The 19,288-nt window shown below is 45.2% G+C and overlaps 1 protein-coding gene across 2 annotated transcripts; it reads left to right on the plus strand.

Annotated features, from left to right (window-relative positions):
* Window positions 1–7,308: 7,308 nt before the first annotated feature.
* Window positions 7,309–16,878, plus strand: LOC140421701 (uncharacterized). 2 transcript variants are annotated; one of them, XM_072506532.1, is made up of 2 exons: window positions 7,309–7,478; window positions 10,457–16,878. In XM_072506532.1, the coding sequence occupies exon 2, from the start codon at window positions 10,785–10,787 to the stop codon at window positions 11,769–11,771; it is 987 nt and encodes a 328-aa protein (XP_072362633.1). In that variant the 5' UTR covers window positions 7,309–7,478; window positions 10,457–10,784; the 3' UTR covers window positions 11,772–16,878. The 2 variants fall into 2 exon arrangements, with proteins under 2 accessions (XP_072362633.1, XP_072362634.1); XM_072506533.1 differs by having other exon boundaries at window positions 7,309–7,420.
* Window positions 16,879–19,288: the final 2,410 nt, after the last annotated feature.

Below are 19,288 nucleotides of genomic sequence, written 5' to 3' on the forward strand. Positions count from 1 at the left end.
AATTAACAAAAGGGAACATAATGATTGAGGGTCACACTGAGAACAGAACACATGCCCTCTGAGCTGCCAAATGTATGTACAACTGTAACAGACACAAGAAAGAGAGAACAGGAACTCAACATAAAGGGAAGGCAACTGTTGTAAATAAGGTACCAGATAAGTTACTTATTTAGGCATAACATTGAGAGAAATTATTAGCTACAATTACATTACAGCCAAAATTATCTCGTACATTTCAAACTGAAAAACAGAAATACTGTCCATGATTGTCTCAGTTACAGATGTAGAATAATTAACTGAGAGGATTTTACTGTGAGAGTCACCAAGAGGAGATATTGTATTTGTGTCACACACAGACCATGATAAACAGCTGAGGAAAATCTACAGCGTCCGAACGTCAACCGATCATTTGATCTGTAAAAGAGAGAGAAAATGACGAAGCAGATGTTTATGATCTGGGACATTGATGTTAGAGTTTTTAATCAATCAAACATTTAGAGATTTTTGAAACGGCTTCTGTCAGTTTGAAGTGTGAGTGGATTGAATCTTCTCACCTTCACCAGAGTGACTGCAGCGCTGTAGGAAATGCTCAGGAAGAACAGGGTGATGAATGTGGAAGCGGTTGTCCAGATGTTCCCGTTATCATCCTCATAGTCTTCAGTCCAGGTGTGTTCTGTGGTATCTACGGGGATAGAGCAAATAACTATAATCAGATTGTTTATTAATCCAGGATATGTTTTTAATATTCTCGTTTCATTTTCTCCCGCTGCTAATTCATTCTTTGATATATTTGTCATTGCATATCTACTGTTGAGTTCATGATACTCAGAAATCGATCTCTGTAACTTTTTTCTTCCAATAAAGGGGCAAGTTAGCGTGACCAATCCACCTACCCTGCACATCTTTGGGTTGTCGGGGTGAGACCCACGGGTCACGGAGAAACTCCACTGGGACAGAGACCCAGGAGCGGGATCAACCCCAGGTCCATGGTGGCGTGAGGCATCAGTGCTAACCACTATGCCACCGTGCCGCCATTGCCTGATGTTTGTGTTTGTTCTTTATCTTTTGTGTCTGTGTAGATGCGAAATTCGTGTTTTGCTTTAGTCTTCTTTTGTGTGTCCCGATGTCTTTATAAATGTCATTGTGTGTGTTCATGTGTCAATGAGTATTGATCTGTGTATTTGTGTGTCAGCGCCTGTCTGTGAACTTTATTTATCTTCTGTCAGTGTAAATATGAGTGTTTATTGTGTGTGTTTGTGTGTTGAAATTTATGTTTATATATTAATGCCTGTGTTAATATAAGTTTATACTTCACTGCCCAGTAATGAAAGTGTTAATGTGTCTTTCTTTATACGTTCAACATGCATGTCAGTGTCTTAATGTTTGTGTCTGGATAAGTGCGTGTGTGTGTTTGTTGATGTGTGTATTTCATCATAGAATCATTATCGTAAAATCCCTACTGTTCCGAACGAGGCCATTCGGCCCATTCAGTCTGCACCGACCCTCCGAAAGAGCCCTCTACCTGGACGCATGCCCCTGCCCTAACCCCAGAACCTCGTAACCCCACCTAACGTTGTGGGCACTAAGGGGTAATATAGCATGGCCAATCCACCTAACCTGCACAGCATTGGACTGTGGGAGGAAACCGGAGCACGCGGTGGAAACAGGAACAGACCCGGGAGAACGTGGAAACTCCACACCGACAATCAACCGAGGCTGGAATTGAACCCGGGTTTATGGCGCCGTGAAGCACCAGTGCTATTTATGCGTTGATGGTTGTTTCTAACTATCTATTGATGTGTATTGATGCCTCCATGTGTATTCATGTGTGTTCGTGTCAATGTGTGTACGAATCAGCTATGTGTCCACGTGAGCCCATAAGTGTGTTAATGTGGATTATTGTCTCTGTTTGAATGGAAATATTTCTGTCATCATGAAATTGTGCTAATGTACATGTTATTTGTTACATTTGTGTTTCATATTCTTCTGTCAGCCTACTTGTCTGGTTTTATATGTTTGCGTATCTGCGTGGTCATGTGGTTGTATATGTCTGTTTGTGTACATTTGTGTACCCGCTTGTGTGTGTGGATTTGTGTGTGTATGTGCACGTGTGCCTGTGTGTGTATAAACATGTGCTTTCTTGTGTTTATGTGCATGTTTGTGAATTTTTGCGCATGTTTGCGTGTGTTTTTGTGTCAAAATCTGTGTGGTTCGTTATGCCTGGGTGTATGTTTATGCATGTGTTTCCATGTGTGTGTGTTTGTGTCTACGTGTGAGCGTGTGTGGGTCTCTCTGCATGTATGTTTAGTGTTTGTGTCTTAATCTGTCTGTGTATTTGTATCAGCTGCCTGTAGTTTTACCAGTTGTGGGTATTATTGGTATCGATGTAGAATATGTTGAACTTTCTGCTTATAAATGTGTTTTCTGTGAGATGCAAGCTGACATCAGGTGACCGAATGCAAAAATACAAGGAGGTGCCTCAGGAGAGAACAGTGAAAATCCAGGGAGAATTCAATCACCAGTCTGGATTTGGATTCTGGGGAATCGGTTTTAGCAGACGGATAAGAGGAACCAGAGTGCTAAAACAATTATGTTGCACAAATAGATACTTTCAGAACCTCTTTATCATTATGGCCTTTGAAACCCTTCAGCCAGTAAGCTACATGCCGTCTTGTAATGTCAGTAACTGAGTTCCTAGTCTAGAGAACCGTTTACTTCCAAACTCCCTGCTTGGGAACTGGGAAGATATTGAGTTAATAATCTCCCTCTCTCTGGTCAGCTCGGCAAATTGCCTTTGGGTTCTCCCTGCTGGAGGTGGAGAGACAGAGAGTTCATTCATCACCTTCCTCCTCTTTTGGTCTGGAATATGGAGGTAAAATGGGTTAGTATTGGCCCTTTGCTCTCTTTGTTGGGGAAGTGTGGGTACAGTGGGTTAACTAATGCCCCTCCCCCTCTCTCTGTTGGGGAAGGGGGTGCACAGTGGATTACCTAACGCCCCTCCCCCTCACTCTGTTGGGCAAGTGGGGAGACAGTGGAGTAACTAATGCCTCTCCCCCTCTCTTTGTTGGGGAAGTGGGGGAGACAGTGGATTAACTAATGCCCCTTTGCTCTCTTTGTTGGCGAAGTGGGGAGACAGTGGATTAACTAATGCACCTCCCCCTCTCTTTGTAGGGGAAGTGGGGGACAGTGGATTAACAATTTCCCTTTCCCCTCTCTTTGATGGGGATTATTGGTCCATGTTTCTGTGTGACCCTCAATTCAGTTCCCAGTGGGTGTGATACAGCAACTTAAAGCTGACATTAATTTTAATGGAATGGACAATGAGAGAAACAGGAACACCGAGGTCTAAATATGATGTGTTTGTTTGTCTGAAATGGGAAAGTGTCCGATTTCTCCTCAGCGGGAGGAAAGTCAATGAAGATATTTTGCTGAATCCTGGAATGAATGAGTTTCATTCTGTCTCTGACCCAGGGTGTATTTGAGATGGGAGCACTGGTTGTATCAGACTTGGGGCCGAGACCTGTAGAAATCCGGGTCTCATTGAACAGATCTGATGTCAGCAAAGTGGCAGCACCATTAATTAAGCGGCTGTGTATTTAAATCACAATTAGAGGAAAAAAACCTTTATTATTATTTTAGTTCGAAATGCAATTGATAGATTCTCATTGACATGAATTAACGGTGTCCATCAGAGCGAGGGAAATGTTCACAAAACTGGGTTTACCGCTGGATTTATCAACCGTTCTGTTGATGATCTTCAAGGGGATGGCTTCATGTCCCACCACACAGGAGTAAGAAGCGCCGCTGGCCCACTCCTCCGCTGCAATGGATAACAGGCTGTACATGAAGAAGGAGCTATTGCCGTTCTCCGCCATCACCTCGGTGTTCTTGTAGTTCCCGGGATTCACCGGCTTGTCATTGACGGTCCACTTGACGAAGATCTCTCGGGGGGAGAAACCTCTCACTAAGCAGCTGAGGGAGACGAATCTCTGAGCGGAGACATCTTCAGCCGAGGGCAGGAGGACAGAGACGGACGGTTCCCGCGGGTTGGGATCTGCAGAAAATGTACAATAAATGTAAATAAAATGGGGAATTCCGGAGACAATGGAACCGCGGGTTAGATGTGAGAGAATTGTGTTTTGTGTTGGATTTTAAACGTTTCCATTTTCCACGTTGGGATCTGTCCGGTTTCCCAGCTCGGAGCTGAGGTGGACACAAGCCTTTACCCTGAGAATTTACGGATATTGGATTCGAAAGTTTCAGAAAGTGTACAGCAGGGAAACAGGCCATTCGGCCCGCCTGTTCTGTGCTGGTTTATAAGCTCCATTCCAGGCTCCTCCCACCTTACCCCAAGAGGATTGGAAAACTGCCAATGTATCACCCTTATTGAAAAGGGAGGGAATCAAAAACAGGTAATTATAGGCCAGTGACCTTAATAGTTGAGCATTTAACCATACAGAGTGTAATCAAGCTGGGTCTACACGGCTTCGTGAAGGGTAAATCATGCCTGACAAATTTATTGCAATTCTTTGAGGTGATAACGAGAAGGCGAGAGAGAGGGGGACCAGTAGATGTGATATACATGAATTTCAAAACGGTGTTTAATAAGTGAATGTACTATTGCCATGGCTGCAGATACAAAAATAGAAAGGCAAGTGGATGACAGAATATCCACAGAGGGACGGAGACAGCGTAACTTACTGAGTAAAAACTTGGCAGATGAAACATAATGTAGGGAAATGTGAGGTTAGACACTTTGGTAGGAGGAAGAACATAACGGAAAATTATTTAGATGGAGAAAGACTGGAGAAAGCCGAAGTAACGGCGTAATTGGGGGTCCTCGTGCAGAAACCACACAAAGCAAGTTCTGCAGGTAATATGGAGACAAATTGAATGTTGACATTTATTTCAAAGGGAATAGAATATAAACATGGGGAAGTCGAGCTAAAACTATACAAGGCATTAGTTAGTCTGCACCTGGTATACTTTGAATAGTTTTGGTGCCCTTATCTACGGAAGACAATTGGTTTTGAAGGCAGTCCAGAGAAGGATCACGAGGTTGATCCCGAGTATGGAGGGATTTTCTTATGGGGAGAGGTTAAGTAGGCTGGGTTGTACTTATTGTAGTTTAGAGGAATGAAGGCAGCCGAATCGAGACATGAAAGATTCTCAAGGACCTTCTTAGGAGGTTGTTTTCCCTTGTGGGATTTCTGTTTATTTTTCAATGCCTGCCGATTTTCCTGCCAAAAGCTTTTTACAAAGAGATTGAGGGAAGGATTACTTTGTTCATATGGGGAGGGAAGGCAGGCAGGGGATTTGGGTCTTCCGAACCTGATGTATTACTACTGGGCGGCGAATGTGGAGAAGGAGCGGAGCTGGGTCAGTGGGGTTGATTCCCAATGGGTCAGAACGGACAAATGGAGGACAGTTTGTGCAGCGGGTCGGGATTGAAAGCACTAGCATCAGCGCCGCTCCTGATGGCCCTGGGGAAATACTCAGGGAGTCCCGTAATAATAGTTTCATTGAGAATTTGGAGGCAGTTTCGCCAACACTTCGGGTTGGGGGCAGGGTCAAGGGAAATGCCGATTCAGGGAAACCACAGATTTGAGCCAGGGAAGTGGGATGGAAATTTTCGGAAATGGGAGGAGAAGGGGATTAAGACACCAAAAGATTTGTTTCTTAGGGGTCGGTTTGCAAGTTTGAAGGAGCTGGAAGCGAAGTATGGGCTGGAGCAGGGGGAAATGTTTAGATACATGCAGGTTCGGGATTTTGCCAGAAAGGAGATACAGAGCTTCCCGGTGGAGCAGGTCTCCACATTGCTGGAGGAGGTGCCGATGACAGGGGGGGCTGGAGAAGGGGGTAGTGTCGGCGGTTTACAGAGCTATTTTGGAAGAGGAGAAGGCACCACTGGAAGGGATGAAAGCAAAGTGGGAGGAAGAGTTGGGCGAGCATATGGAGGAGGGGTTCTGATGTGAGGTGCTCCGGAGAGTGAATGCCTCCACCTCATGCGCAAGTTTGGGGCTAGTACAGCTGAAGGTGGTATGCAGAGCAGACCTCACGAGGGCGAGGATGAGCCGATTCTTTGAAGGAGTAGAAGATGTGTGTGAACGTTGCGGGCGGGTGGGGTTGCTAATCATGTTCATATGTTTTGGTGCTGTCCAAAGCTAGAGGATTATTGGAAGGATGTTTTTAGGATAATTTCTAAAGTGGTGCATGTGAAACTGGCCCCTATTCGGGGTGTCGGACCACCCAGGGTTGAAAACGCGTGCAGAGGCAGATGTTGTAGCCTTCGCCTCGTTGATCGCCCGAAGGTGGATCCTGATAGGTTGGAGAGCAACCGCTCCACCCTGTGCCCTGGCGTGACGTGGGGACCTGTTGGAATTCTTGACTCTTGAGAAGGTTAACTTTGAAGTGAGGGGAAGGATGGAGGGGTTCTACAATTCATGGGCATTATTCATTATGCACTTTCAAGAAGCAGATACCATAGAACATTAGTTGGGGCGGGTGGGTGGGAGGGTTGGGGGGGGTGTGTGTGTGTGTGTGTGTTAATGGCGACTGTGGGTGATCCCTAATTCCTTTTTGTCATTTGTTTGTGTGAACATGCGGGCTAATGTTTGGGGTTTGGTGGGAGGATGGGATCGTTGTTATTGATATGGGGATTGACATATTTGTTACTGATTATTGTTTATTGTTGGTGGGTGTAAGTTTGGGAGAAAATGTGAAAAAGGAGGAGAATAAAAAAAAAATTTAAATTCTTTTTTAAAAACAGTGCCAGTTACTGTGAAAAGCCCCTAATTGCCACATTCCGCTGCCTGTTTGGGTACGCAGAGGGAGAATTCAGAATGTCCATATTACCTAACAGCACATTTCAGGACTGGTGAGAGGAAACCGGAGCACCCAGAGGAAAACCCACGCAGACACGGGGAGAACGTACAGACTCCACAGACAGTGACCCAAGCTGGGAATCGAACCTGGGACCCTGGAGCTGTGAAGCAACAGTGCTATACACTGTGCTACCATGCCTCCGATCCCACCCAGCGACAATGCACTGTTTTAATCAGACCCAAGAGTAGATTCAAGATGTCACGCTCGGCACAAGGATACTAGATATTATAGACTGTAAGATCCACAAACTCTGCCAAGATGGCTGCAACTTAACAGGTTATTATGGACATTAAACTGTGAGCAACTTTCAATGGGCACTAGGACCCGGATGGGATCAGAAACCTTCAGGTTCCGCCCCCCAGTTGTTGCGTCACCAAGACACCAGCGCATGCGCTCTGCTTCCCCAAGATGGCGGCTGCTAACCAGGGCCTGGTCCCGGGAGAGAGCTGACCGGCGGTGATGTGACCTGAGGATCACCACACCTCAGGCAAGGGGCCAGGTTGGGAAGGCGGTGCCTTCAGGAATAATTGGGAAGGTGATGTTTGTCAGTTGCTGCAGTCTGTGTAGTGAAGGTGCTGTCACAGTGGTGTGAGGTGAGGAAGTACAGGATTATCACCCAGCAATGATCAATTAAGGGGAATGTAAATCCAGCTCAGGCTGCTTTCAGATTGGAAAGGGAGCTAAGGTGTGTCCTCAGAGCTGGTGAATGTTGAGGCTTTGGCAGTTTCTCTATCAATTCAATCCCTCCCTCCCTCTCCCACCTTTATCTTTAGAATCATAGAGTTTTACAGCACGGAAAGAGGCCCTTTGGCCCATTCATAATCTTTATTATTGTCACAAGTAGGCTTACATTATAATCTTTATTATTAGTGACACAAGGAGGCTTACATTAACACTGCAATGATGTTACTATAAAAAAAAACCAGTCGCCACATTCCAGCGCCTGCTCTGGTACACGGCTGGAGAATTCAGAATGTCCAATTCACCGAAGAACCTCATCTTTCAGGGCTTGTGGGAGGAAACCGGAGCTCCCAGAGGAAACCCACGCAGACATGGGGAAAACTGCAGACTCCGCACAGACAGTGATCCAAGCCTGGAATCGAACCCAGGTCCCTGGTGCTGTGAGCTACTGCTAGTATTAGCAGTGCTAACCACTGTGCTACCGTGCCACCCAGTAGATTATTAGATAACTAGGTCTGGATGAATTGTGTCCCAGGATGCTGTGGGAGGCGAGGGAGAGAAAGCAGCGGTTCTGACCCAAAGTTTTAACCACAAATTAGGCCTGTTTTTGCTAGAATTTAGACATTTAAGGTGTGATCAGATATTTAAGATACTAACAGGGAAAGACAGGGCAGATGAAGATAAACTATTTCCACTGATTGGAGATTCTAAAACTAGGGATCATTGTCTAAAAATTAGGACTAGACAGCTCAGTACAGATGGTAGGAAGAACTTCTTCACACATAGGGTGGGAGAGGTTTTGAAATCTATCCCACAGACAGCAGGTGAAGTTGGATCAGTTGTTAAGTTTAAATTCTGATTCTGAAATTCAGACAACACCATGACAGGGAAAGAATCTGGATTAGAACCTGAGTTTGTCCGAGCTACAAACCATCTCTCCAGATCCTTGCCCTTTGTGGTTTTAATGAAGGTCAAGGCAATAGTTGGATTATTGAAAGACTTGACAAAGTTGTTGGATACTATTTTTCGGGTCTCAGGATAAGTCATAACGTAATTCACTCCCCACAGCCTTGAGTTGCCGTTGTACTTCGTTGAGGCCTCAACGCTTTCTTTGTGTTGCTGCCGAAAATTCCTGGAAGAAGTAAATCCTCACTCCCTCCTGGAGCCAGGTGCCACCTCACCGTTCCCTCTCCAGGACATTCTCTCAAGTTGTGGAAGCGAATGATTACAGGCCTGGGATGAAAACTATCCCTTGGCCTCAAAGACCGATGCACCCTTTCTAATTTGAAATGCCCAGGCTTCATATCCAGCTTGAGAAAACGTGGCAGTCGGTCCTCGAAGAACCTAACGGGAGCCTTACCCTCCACACTAAATGGACAAAAAATAACATCATTTATGGGCAGCACGGTAGCACAGTGGTTAGCACAGGTGCTTCACAGCTCCAGGGTTCCAGGTGCGATTCTTGGCTTGGGTCACTGTCTGTGCGGAGTCTGCACGTTCTCCCCGTGTCTGCGTGGGTTTCCTCCGGGTGCTCCTGCTTCCTCCCACAGTCCAAAGACGTGCAGGTTCAGTGGATTGACCACGATAAATTCCCCTCAGTGTCCAACTAAAAGGTTAGGTGGGGTTACTGGGTTACGGGGATGGGGTGGAGGTATGGGCTTGGCTGGGGAGCTGTTTCCAAGGTGCAGACTCGATGGGCTGAGTGGCCTCCTTCTGCAATGTAAATTCTATGATGACCATCTGACAGGCCAACGACTAGGATGTTCTTTCTCCGACCCTCGGTTCTCCAAGTCCTCCAGGACCTCCGCCACGCCACTCCTCCTCCGTCGAGGAGGCATCTTGCTGAACGTTCAGGATTCTCTCCTCCGGATCATCGAGCCTCTTCATGGCGTTTTGCAGCTGGGCCTCATGAGGACACCGATATTGAGTCAGCACACTCCGCCTCTGGTCAATAACACGGATAATGTCGCCAGTCATCATTTTCGCCACCACCCGGTGAGCGCGGGGTAGAGGGACCTCCTGAGGGTCAGGCTGCCATGTTGAAAAGGCGGCTCCATTCCTGCTGAATCCACCTGCGCTGTTTTACCAATGGATTTCCTGACTTTTTTCGGCAGAATCATACCTGACCAAACTCTGATTCTTCCAAGGACATGATAACAAACATTAATTCAAGGATTAGATAGATGAGTGCCGGGCAATCAGGATAAGTGTCAGATTACAGATGAGTGGCACCAGAACCTGCGGAAAAGCAGCTACTCCGTAGCCGTATCACATGCTGCCGCCCCCCCCCCCCCCCCCCCCCCCCCCCCCCCCCATGCCTCCCCACAGACAGATTTCTGATTGAGGGTGTGGAGCATTCTGGGGAACTGGCGGTAAATGGAGAGAAAGCTGAGATGAGGAGGGATTTCTTCACTCCAGGACGTGGTGAAACTTTGGAATTCTCTCGCCCAGAGGATTCTGGAGATTCAATAATCAAGTATGTTCAAGGCACAGATTGACAGGTGTCTAAATATTGAAGATGTCAAGGGATATGGGGGATAGTGTGGGAAATCAGTTCTGAGGTAGATTGGCCAAGTATATCATTGAATGGTTGAGCGGACTCGGTGGGCCGAATGGCCTACTCTTGCTCCTATTCTAATCTCTGTGTCCTGGTCAGGAAGCAGTGAGCTGAGCTGGGATCTGTCAATCAACATGAATCAGCACCTTCAGGAGATTTGGGAGTGTGAATATCAGATACAGCAGAGTGAGAATGGAGGGAGATTGTGTGGGATGGAGATTTATAGCTTTTGGAGAACGAGACAGGAAATAATGTTCCAGAGGAACTAGAATTGTCCGTTCTGAGTTTCTATCCTGTACGAACAATGATAACTTTTGTAAATTGTTTTCACAGGATATTAGATGAGGAGAAATTACTAACGTTACATCGCGATCTGACAGTCACACGATTCCTTGGAACCTGAATATCATCCGCCTTTGAATCTAGAAGAAGAAATGATTGCCTGAAGTGTCAGCTTCTAATTATATCAAACATCAGTGTGACTGGAAAAGCACCGAGACCCACACACCCGATCGAGAGTGTTCTAGTGAACTGACTGTGGAAAGAGCTTTAACCAGTTACATAGCCTGAAAAAAAAGAACAGCATACACAGTGAGGAGAAACCGTACACGTGTTGTATCTGTGATTGCCCAATTTGGAGAGACACGAAGAGACCCAAAACATGGAGAAACGGTGGAAATGTGGGGACTGTGGGAAGGGATTCAGAGTCCCATCTGTGCTGGAGATTCATCGCCGCAGTCACACTGGGGAGAGACCATTCACCTGCTCTCAGTGTGGGAAAGGATTTACTCAATTATCCAACCTGCAGAATCACCAACGAGTTCATACTGGGGAGAGGCCGTTCACCTGCTCCCAATGTGGGAAAGGATTCTGTGATTCGTCCCACCTATTGAGACACCAGCGAGTTCACACTGGGGAGAGGCCATTCACCTGCTCCCACTGTGGGAAAGGATTTACTGAAGTATCCGACCTGCAGAAACACCAGCGAGTTCATACTGGGGAGAGGCCGTTCACCTGTTGTCAGTGTGGGAAAGGATTTAGTGAAGTATCTGACCTGCAGAGACACCAGCGAGTTCACACTGGGGAGAGGCCATTCACCTGCTCTCAGTGTGGGAAAGGATTCACTCAGTTATCCACCCTGCGGAGACACCAGCGATTTCACACTGGGGAGAGGCCATTCATCTGCTCTCTCTGTGGGAAGGGATTTACTGAGGTATCCAACCTGCAGAAACACCAGCGTGTTCACACTGGAGAGAGGCCAGTCATCTGCTCTCAGTGTGGGAAAGGGTTTACTGAAGTCTCCGACCTGCAGAGACACCAGCGAGTTCATACTGGGGAGAGGCCGTTCACCTGCTCTCAGTGTGGAAAGGAATTCATTGATTCATCCACCCTGCGGAGACACCAGCGAGTTCACACTGGGGAAAGGCCATTCACCTGCTCTCAGTGTGGGAAGGGATTCACTCAGTTATCCCACCTGTGGAGACACCAGCGAGTTCACACTGGGGAGAGGCCATTCATCTGCTCTCAGTGTGGGAGAGGATTTACTCAGTTACCCAACCTGCGGAGACACCAGCGAGTTCACACTGGGGAGAGGCCGTCCACCTCTCAATGTGAGACGGGATTGCACGTTTCATCGCACCTGCTGTGACACCAACAATTTCACAATTGATTACAGGGGTTGGATTCTGCTGTTATTGTTTCTGCTCTACATCCAGGACTGCATTTTGTTCATTCTGACAGGTGGTCAGTGGGGATGGTCGGAGGGTTTCTTTCTGCTTGACAGGCCGGTCTCACCACTTTGCCTCCAGTGGGCTGATGCTCTTTGAGCCTTGTTGCTAATACCTGGCTTCAAATTGCACAAGAATCACAGAGAGAAAAGGTGTTTGGAAGTTTGAAGATATTTAGTTTCCATTTCTGTTTGGTACCCCCAAAGCATGCCACATTGCCATGTAGACGGGCCCTGGTGGTTACATGGTTCTTTTGTTTAACTTTTCTGGGTTTGAGGAGCAAGTTGTCTGAGGTGGACTGGGAATCTGATTGGTACAGGGAATACCTAATATTTAAGGAATTATGACATATTTATCAGGGGGTTGCTTAGCTCAGTTGACTGGACGACTGGTTCGTGATGCAGAGCAAGGCCAACAGTGAGGATTCAACTCCCGTACAGGCTGAGTTTATTCATGAAGAGCCCCGCCTTGTCAACCAGGTCCCTCGCCTGAGGTGTGCTGACCCTCGGATTAAATTACCTCCAGTCAGCTCTCCCTCTGTGAAAGGGGAGAGCAGTCTCTAGTCCTGTGGGATTTTTGCAACATTTTATTCACATATATACAACAAATGTAGATTGCTTTAAGGAACAAACATCCATCAGGAAAAGTGATGTAACCGTGGCTAACAAGAAAAGTTAAAGATTCCATGAGATCCAATAGAATTCAGCAAAGGAAGATGAAGAAACTGATGAGAGCAATCTGCTGAGAAACATAAAAAACGACTGGAAAAGCTTCGACAGGAATGTGAAATGGAAAAGATTCGCAAAGACCAATGTGGGTCCATTCCAGGCAGAGACAGGAGAGTTTAGAATGGGGAATGAGGAAATGGCAGAGAAACTAAACAATGTGTGTCTGTCTTCACAGAGGAAGATGCAGAAATAGTCCCCAAAACACCAGAGAACCAAGGGACTGGCAGAGATTAGTATTGGTGAAAAAGTCGTACTGGAGAAATTAATGGGGTTGAAAGTTAATAAATCCCCAAATGCTGATGATCTACATCCCAGAGTGTTGAACGAGGTGGCTGTAGAGATCTCTATTCCTCATTCTAAATTCTCCTGACTATCTGGAATGGACAAACCTTTGTCTGAGCAAAAAGGTTCCTTTTTACATAATCATAGAAACTTTAACAGTCCATTTTTATGTATTTTGCCAGTTCCCATTCTATTCTATTCTCCCTTTGTTTCTCAGTGTCTTGGTCGAAGAACGGAAGTAAATCCTCGGGAATGAATCATCACTTTGAACAGGTTCTGAGACAATTAAATTCCAGGACCGAGTAACTATAATCGTGTTATTCTCGGTTGTGTAAAAGGGCAAAATTCTATTTTATAATTTAATGTGTAGGTTTGCGAGTTACAGTAGCTTCGAAAAGTAAAGAGAAAATGCTGGAAAATCTCAGCAGGTCTGTCAGCATCTGTAGGGAGAAAAAAGAGCTAGTGTTTCGAGTCCAGATGACCCTTTGTCTAAGTAGCTTCTAGTTTGTTTGTTTGTTGCATTAAAAGTCCTAAAACCTGATGTCCCATCGTGTGATCCTTTAGTTTGTTGATTGGGAATTAGATTTTTTTCCAAGAAGTTGCTGACCTCTACAGAGATCCTAATCCATCAGTTTTGATTGCTTTATGAGCCACAGGCACCTTTCTGTCTCACTAGTGCTCATGCCAATGCTGTGGAGATGCCGGCGTTGGACTGGGGTGGTCACAGTAAGAAGTCTTACAACACCAGGTAAAGTCCAACAGGTTTGTTTGGAATCATTAGCTTTCGGAGTGCAGCTCCTTCATCAGATGAATGAAGAGGTCGGTTCCACAAACCCATATATAGACAAAGTCAGGTGCAAGATGATACTTTGAATGCGAGTCTTTGCAGGTAATTAAGTCTTTACAGGTTCAGACAGTGCAACTGGAGAGAGGGATAATCACAGGTTAAAGAGGTGTGAATTGTCTCAAGCCAGGTCAGTTGGTAGGATTTTGCCAGCCCAGGCCAGATGGTGGGGGGTAAATGTAATGCAACTTGAATCCAAGGTGCTGGTTGAGGCCGTACTCAAGCGTGCAGAACTTGGCTATAGGTTTCTGTTCAGTGATTCTGCGCTGTCGCCCATCCTGAAGGCCGCCTTGACTGCTGAAGTGTTCCCCGACTGGAAGGGAACATTCCTGTCTGGTGATTGTCGTGCGATGTCTGTTGATCCGTTGTCGCAACGTCTGCATGGTCTTGCCCATGTACGACGCTTCGGGACATCCTTTCCTGCAGCGTATGAGGTGGACAACATTGGCCAAGTTGCACAAGTATGTACCACGTACCTGGTGGGTGGTGTTCTCACGTGTAATGGTGGTCCACACGTCGATGATCTGGCATGTCTTGCAGAGGTTGTGTGGTGTCGTGGTCGCTGTTCTGAAGGCTGGATAGTTTGCGTGAAACAATGGTTTGTTTGAGGTTGTGCAGTTGTTTGAAGGCAGGTAGTGGGGGTGTGCGGATGACCTTGGCCAGATGTTCGTCTTCATTGATGATGTGTTGAAGGCTGCGAAGAAGGCTGTCCTGGCTTGACACTATTCACACTTCTTTAACCTGTGATTATCCCTCGCCAGTCACGATATTTAAAAATCATGTTCTGTTTAATCAATTAACTTTTAACAGGAAAATATTTGAATTTGTTGGACTTTTCCTGATTACATTTATTCACTTGAGGGGAAGCTGTAGATGTGCTGTATCTGGATTTCCAGAAGGTATTTAGCAAGATGCCACATCAAAGGTTATTACACAAAATAAGAGCTCATGGTGTGGGGTCAACAGATCAGCATGGGTAGAGGATTGGTTAGCGAACAGGAATGAGCCAGTAGGTATAAATGGATTCTTTCTGGGTGGGTAAGATGTGACAAGTGGAATGTCATCAGGATCAGTGCTGGGCTCTCACCCATTTACAATCTGTATGAATGTGTTGGATGACGGGATTGAATGTCTGTCGGCTACATTTTCTGATGCCTGAAAGACCGGGAGGGAAGTAATTTGTGAAGTGGATTTAATAAGTCTGCAAAGGACTACAAATAGGTTAAGTGCGTGGCAAAAACCTGACAGATGGAGCATAACTTTGGAAAACGTGAATTGTCCACTTTGTCAAAAAGTATTAAATAATACTTTTAATAATATTATTTAAATGGAGGGAGATTGCAGAACTCTGAGGTACAGAGGGATTGGGATGCCTGATCCCAAGTTAGTCTGCAGGTACAGCCAGTGATTAGGAAGGTTAATGGAATATTATTGTTTATTGCAAAGGAAATGGAATGTAAATGTAGGGATGTTGTGCTGCAGTTGGATAGAATCATAGAGGTTTACAGCATGAAAACAGGTCCTTTGGCCCAACTTGTCCATGCCGCCCAGTTTTTAAACCAGTCCCAATTGCCCGCATTTGGCCCCTATCCCTCTATACCCAGCTTTGCCATATAACTGTCTGAATGCTTTTTAAGAGACAAAATTGTACCTGCCTCTACTGTTGCCTCTAGCAGCTCGTTCTGGACACTCACCACGCTATGTGTGAAAATATTGCCCCTCTCGACCCATTTGTAACTCACTTCTTACCCTAAATCTAAACCCTCAGGTTTTAGACTCCTCTACCTTTGCGAAAAGATGTTGACTATCAACCCTATCTATGCTGCTTATTATTTTACAGCCCTCTATAAGATCACCCCTCAGCCTCCTATGCTCCATGGAAAAAGTCCCAGTCTATTCAACCTCTCCTTGTAACCCAGACCATCAAGTCCTGGTAGTAACCAAGTAAATCTTTTCTGCACTCTTTCTGGTTTAATAATATCCTTTGTATAATAGGTTGACCAGAACTGTACACAGTATTCCAAGTGTGACTGTAATAATGTCTTGTACAACTTCAGCAAGACATCACAACTCCTGTATTCAATGTCCTGACCAATGAAACCAAGTATGCCGAATGTCTCCTTCACCACCCTGTCCACTTGTGACTCCACTTTCAAGAAGCTATGAATCTGTGCTCCTAGATCTCTTTGTTCTATAACTTTCCCCAACTCCCTACCATTAACTGAGTAGGTCCTGCCCCAATTCGATCTACAAAAATGCAGCACATCACATTTATCAAATTGATTTATTTGGCACCTTTAAGGATAGATTGAGTGCATAGCTAGAGAATGGAATTATTCAAAAAGCCATGACTGTGGAAAGATAGTCTTTGTTTCAGACAAGGAATAATCTATTGCCATATTTGCAGAAATTCAGGCATTGTTACATAAAAATTTGCATCAGTGTTTCATGTAACAATTAAGACCATTGTATTCCATTACATTTAGTATGAAATACTTAGCAATAGCAAGGTTAATGCAAGTACATTATCTTCGTAAGATTGGCACAGGTGGCTGGTGCACATACACCCTGAATTAATTTGATGGACATTAGGAAATCTTAAGTAATGCCCAATGTTTGAATAATAAATCATTTTCTAAGTCGCAGACATTTATTTGAATACATCAGGAAGTCCCAGCTGATAATTAGAAACCAATGAGAGTAAATGAGGGATTGGATAATCGGTAAAAATGTCTTTTAAGAGTATGACTTTGTGGTTAAGGTTTTGTTCCGAATTTATGCTTTTATGAATTTATGAACCATCTACTGATTTTTGTTTGAAGTAGTTTTCTTCATACTTTTCTTATGCTTTTGTTTACATCTTTTCGCTATGCTCTGACCAGTTTAGCCAGGGGCTGTTTAGCACAGGGCTAAATCGCTGGCTTTGAAAGCTGACCAAGGCAGGCCAGCAGCACGGTTCAATTCCCGTAACAGCCTCCCCGAACAGGCGCCGGAATGTGGCGACTAGGGGCTTTTCACAGTAACTTCATTTGAAGCCTACTTGTCACAATAAGCAGTTTTCATTTCATTTCATTTCATTATGTATTATTTTGATCAACATTTTTGATTCCCTTTTCATGCAAGTGTATCAAGGTGAATGATTAGCAAATAAAGTTGTGCTTTGGACATCTCCAATCAACCGAACTTCTGATTCTTATTTGAAGATAGAATAAGAGATCGTAAAGAGTGCAACTGGAGCTTTACTCTGTATCTAGCCCCGTGGTGTATCTGTCCGGGAGTGTTTGATGGGGTCAGCGTAGAAGGGGTTTTGTTCTGTACCCAACCCCATGCTGTACCTGTTTTGGGAGTATTTGATGGTGACAGTGCCAAGGGGGATTTACGTTGTATCTAACCTTGTGCTATACCTATTGTGGGAATGTTTGATGGGGACAGCATCGAGGTAGGTTTACTCTGTATCTGACACCATTTTGTATCAGCCTTGGGAGTGTTTCATGGGGCAATGTAGAGGGAGCTGTGCTGTAACTGATTGGAGAATGGTTCAAGCTGGCACTTGGTACTCAGGTTTTCCAGTACAGACACCCTTCACTTTAAAAATGACATTTCATTCAGAGATCAGAGAAACCATCACCGGTTCCCCCACTGCCCCCACCCCCGCAGGCCCAGAGGGACATTGAAAGTCCTGAACATTGTTGTACCGTCTGCTTGATATTTCATATGATACTTTTTCTGTTCCATAGAATCCCTACATTGCAGAAGGAGGCCATTCAGCCCGTCGAGACTGCACCTACCCTCCAAAATGGCACCCCACTCAGGACCACTCCTCCACCCTATCCCCGTAAATCCACCTAACCTGCGCGTCTTTGGACTGTGGGAGGAAACTGTAACACCTGGAAGGAACCCATGCAGACACGGGGAGAAGGTGCAAACTCTACACAGTCACCCAAGGCCGGAATCAAACCCTCTCTGATCTCCAGTCAGCCTCTGTTCGAATGAAAAGAGCCCCAATTTCTCTAATCTCTCCTGGTAACTAAAGCCTCTCTTCCCTGGGATCATCTCAGTGAATCTCTTCTACACCCTCTCCATGGCCTTGACATCCTTCCTGGTGTAAGATCCCCAAAACCTGATCTGATATTCCAACTGCAGCTTAACCAATGATTTGTACAGATTTACATGACCTCTGTCATTTTGTACTTCACACTTAGAATTATAAAACCTTGGATCCCATGTGTTTTTTAAACACTTTATCAACTTGTCCTCCCACGTTTAAACATTTGTGTATCTGAACTCCGTTTAGGGTTTTGGAGACATTAACACAACATGGCTGAAATACATTGACATCCAATGTCTGATATAATGTGTGTTATGGAAGAGAGAAGTTTAGTCTGAGTTAGAAACTCAAGCAGGCGCTTCACTGCAGACAGATCACCGTGGAAACGCTGATAAGACATTCCTTCACTGCAGACAGGTCACCGTGGAAACGCTGATAAGACATTCCTTCACTGCAGACAGGTCACCGTGGAAACGCTGATAAGACATTTCATTCCACAGAATCGACTCATTGGAAACTCTCATCGGATTGGGGGGAGGACAGAGTTTGTATTTTGTTAACCTCAACATAAACGTAAACCAAAGTGAATAATGGAACAGATTGAATTCTAGTGTGTGATATTTATAGCTACAGTAATGGAATTATCAGAAATAATAGAATTAACAGGCAGGGTAGTTTAGGGAGAATGAGGAAATTATTGAAGTAACTGCTGTGAACCAAAAATGTAAATCACAGCTTCGAGAAATTCCTGCTGTCTTTTCCTCATTTACTGCATGAACTGTGTTCCGTTCTGGGCGGCAAACCTTAGGAAAGATAAAAGTTAAAGTCGCCAGAGTCCCAGATGAGCACAGGCTGCTTTCCCCTTTGAGGGGGAGAGCTGACTGGTGGTGATTTAGCCTGAGGATCACCACATCCCAGACGAGGGGCGAGGTTGAGAAGACATGTAGATGAGAAGTAGGAGGGTCTGAAGATAGATCCTTGGGGGACACCAAGTCCAAGGAATTTGGAGAGGAAAGGGAGATTGGAGATGTCTTGGATATTTGTAAAGATGGTGGGGTCAAGTGTTCTGTTTAGGATGGGTGATGATGTTGCATTAAAGTGAGAAGGACAGAACCAAATGAGAGAGAACTGGAAACAGAATCAACTAACATAAGAACTAGGAGCAGGAGTAGGCCATCTGCCCCCTCGAGCCTGCTCCACCATTCAATGAAATCATGGCTGATCTTTTGTGGACATAGAGAGGTTGGATGGTCAACATTTGTGAGAATGGAGTCGAGGGAACAGAAGTTGGGTCTCGTGGACAATATAAACTCGGAGGGAGAGAGAAGATGGGAGAGAAACTGGAAAAGATCCAAGAATCCAGATTCTGTTAAAAGAGCTCGCACACATGTGTTCCAAATGAATACCTGCGCCATGAGTAAATTGGCATAGAGTGAATGAGATGTTCGCTTTGTTCAATGATTGGCCTGGATAAATGGGGTTTAATTCATAGGGTACTCACGGTAGCACAGTGGTTAGGACTGTTGCTTTACAGCG

This window comes from Scyliorhinus torazame, chromosome 5 (genome assembly GCF_047496885.1).
Source record: "Scyliorhinus torazame isolate Kashiwa2021f chromosome 5, sScyTor2.1, whole genome shotgun sequence".
NCBI lineage: Eukaryota > Metazoa > Chordata > Chondrichthyes > Carcharhiniformes > Scyliorhinidae > Scyliorhinus > Scyliorhinus torazame.